The sequence below is a fragment of the Nicrophorus vespilloides genome, unplaced genomic scaffold (assembly GCF_001412225.1).
Source record: "Nicrophorus vespilloides isolate i.1.1-1 unplaced genomic scaffold, Nicve_v1.0, whole genome shotgun sequence".
NCBI classification, from domain to species: domain Eukaryota; kingdom Metazoa; phylum Arthropoda; class Insecta; order Coleoptera; family Silphidae; genus Nicrophorus; species Nicrophorus vespilloides.
Window position 1 is genome coordinate 1,122 of NW_017095494.1, and position 2,151 is coordinate 3,272.

At 32.6% G+C, this 2,151-nt stretch overlaps 1 protein-coding gene across 1 annotated transcript; it reads left to right on the forward strand.

The window, feature by feature from the left end:
* Nucleotides 1-569: 569 nt before the first annotated feature.
* LOC108564112 (serine/threonine-protein kinase 17A-like) lies at nucleotides 570-1,357 on the forward strand. The gene is made up of 2 exons (XM_017923075.1): nucleotides 570-797; nucleotides 887-1,357. The coding sequence occupies exons 1-2, from the start codon at nucleotides 570-572 to the stop codon at nucleotides 1,355-1,357; spliced, it is 699 nt and encodes a 232-aa protein (XP_017778564.1).
* The last annotated feature ends 794 nt before the right edge of the window (nucleotides 1,358-2,151 follow it).

The following is a 2,151-nucleotide window of genomic DNA, read 5'->3' on the forward strand; positions in this document are numbered from 1 at the left end:
CACGTTCTCAAATTATATTTAGACTATGCGTGATCCGCAACGTAAATACAATAACAACAGTAACTAAAGTGATATAACTATTCACAGTTGGTGCTTAAAAAGTAAATAGTTGGTACACCTGACTGTAAAAGTGACCGTTGTTTTATGATAGGCAATAAATGAAAATGAGTGAGCTTTCTCAGTACAAAAAGTACAAAATCAATGTACAATAATATTTTCCTGGAACCGTAATAAAAGTCTTTACATACTTTTCGACTGTCATATATTGCAGGTACTCTCAATCTCCTGCATTTTCCAAATAAATACAGGAGCAACTGGCTTTGCTGATCAGTTCTATCCAGACATTGAAACAGTTCACATCTCCTGCATTATCCAAATATATACAGGAGCAATTCTGACTTTGCTGATCAGTTCTATCCAGACATTGAAACAGTTCACATCTCATAACTGCAGTTACATATTTCAATCCTTGTATTTGAAAATAATCAAGTTGCGACGATCAACAGTTCAGTGCTACATATATATTTACTTTGTGAGTTTAATTGAAAGTTTTGAGCAGAAGCAACAACATGGAATACGAAGAAGGTATGCTTACTTTGGACGAGTGCGACAAGAAAGCAATCCGTAAGGTATCACTAAATAAATTCTATAAGAAAAGTACGACTTTGGGAAGAGGTTACTTCGGAATCGTACGAAAAATTGTCCACAAGAAGACTGGACTGTCGTACGCAGCAAAGTACATTAAAAAGAACAAATCGGAAGAGAATTGGTTAGAGGCGATCCACCACGAAATAGCGGTTTTGAAAAGATGTCAATCGAAAAATATTGTTCAGTTGCATGAAGTTTTTGAGACCAGTAGCCACATTACACTGATTTTTGACTNCAGGTGTTACAAAGTGTTAGCACTTTGCACAGCCAAAACCTAGTCCATATGGACATAAAATCAGACAATATACTGTTATCGGAACCGGATTCTTTTGATAATATAAAATTATGTGACTTCGGCCTTGCGAAGTGTTTGGAATCGGGTAAGGAAGTGAGAACGACACAAGGAACTTTGGATTATGTTCCACCAGAAGTGCTGAAGCAGAAGCCGATCACGAAAAAATCTGATGTCTGGTCGATCGGTGTTCTCACATATTACCTTGTTAGCGGATATACGCCTTTTACAGTCAAAACAGATTTTAAAACGATGACGAACATTGAGAACGGTATTTTGGAATTTGGCGAAGAATCATTTCGTTCCATTTCGGTGGAATGTATTGATTTTATCAAATCAATGCTTGTTGTTGATCCAGACTTGAGACCAACAGTGGATGAATTGCTGCAGCACGCATGGTTTTCAACTGACATATAATCATGTTAAATGAAATAATTCCATTTAAAATTGTATTTTTTGTTTTATATTTACTGTATATAATCAATTTATTTTTCTAATAAGCTAAGATTCTATTTTTCTATTTTTTTTTAATAAATATACTATACTATACAAAATATTCAACAGTTTTTTTATTTATTTATTTATTTAGAGTAGTATTTTAAGTAACACTTTATATAAAACAGGTAAGTAAACAATCTACAAATCTTCGTTCTTTGATTAAGCTTTTCATGCTCTTCTTAGCACCATTACTTTCTTTGTTTCGCTTCACTATCTTTTGATTATATTTTATTAAAGACTGAATTTAAATTTCGAAATAAACAAAATGTAAGATTAAATCACATTTCGGAACGATAATTTAAACTTAAAATCACATATATTAGTACAAATTATTTGTCGTCCACTCATCAACTCTACGCCTCAATTTTTAATGCTAGCTGTTGACATTAGTCTACACTCAATAACCTTGCCTAGGCGAAAAGACTGGCCGCGAAAGATTAGAACTCCTCACAACCCACTCACATTCCTATCTCAATTAGTTCTACCGATTTTGCAATTTAAGACTCTATTATCTGCTCGAACAATATAAAGAACCGGTGTTTATATGCTAATAATTTTCATATTAATTACTCTTTGCTTATTTAACTAACTTTTTGGACAATTTCATCTAATTTGAGATAGTTGCAAGTGTTTAATTTCTCTACTTTTATACTATTTACAAATGTTACACTTTTGTAATTCTATTTCGTATTATTTGTTTGAAAAATTCTAAA

Coding starts and splice junctions, on each gene's coding strand:
- LOC108564112 (XM_017923075.1), top strand. CDS start 570: ATGGAATACGAAGAAGGTATGCTTACTTTGGACGAGTGCGACAAGAAA.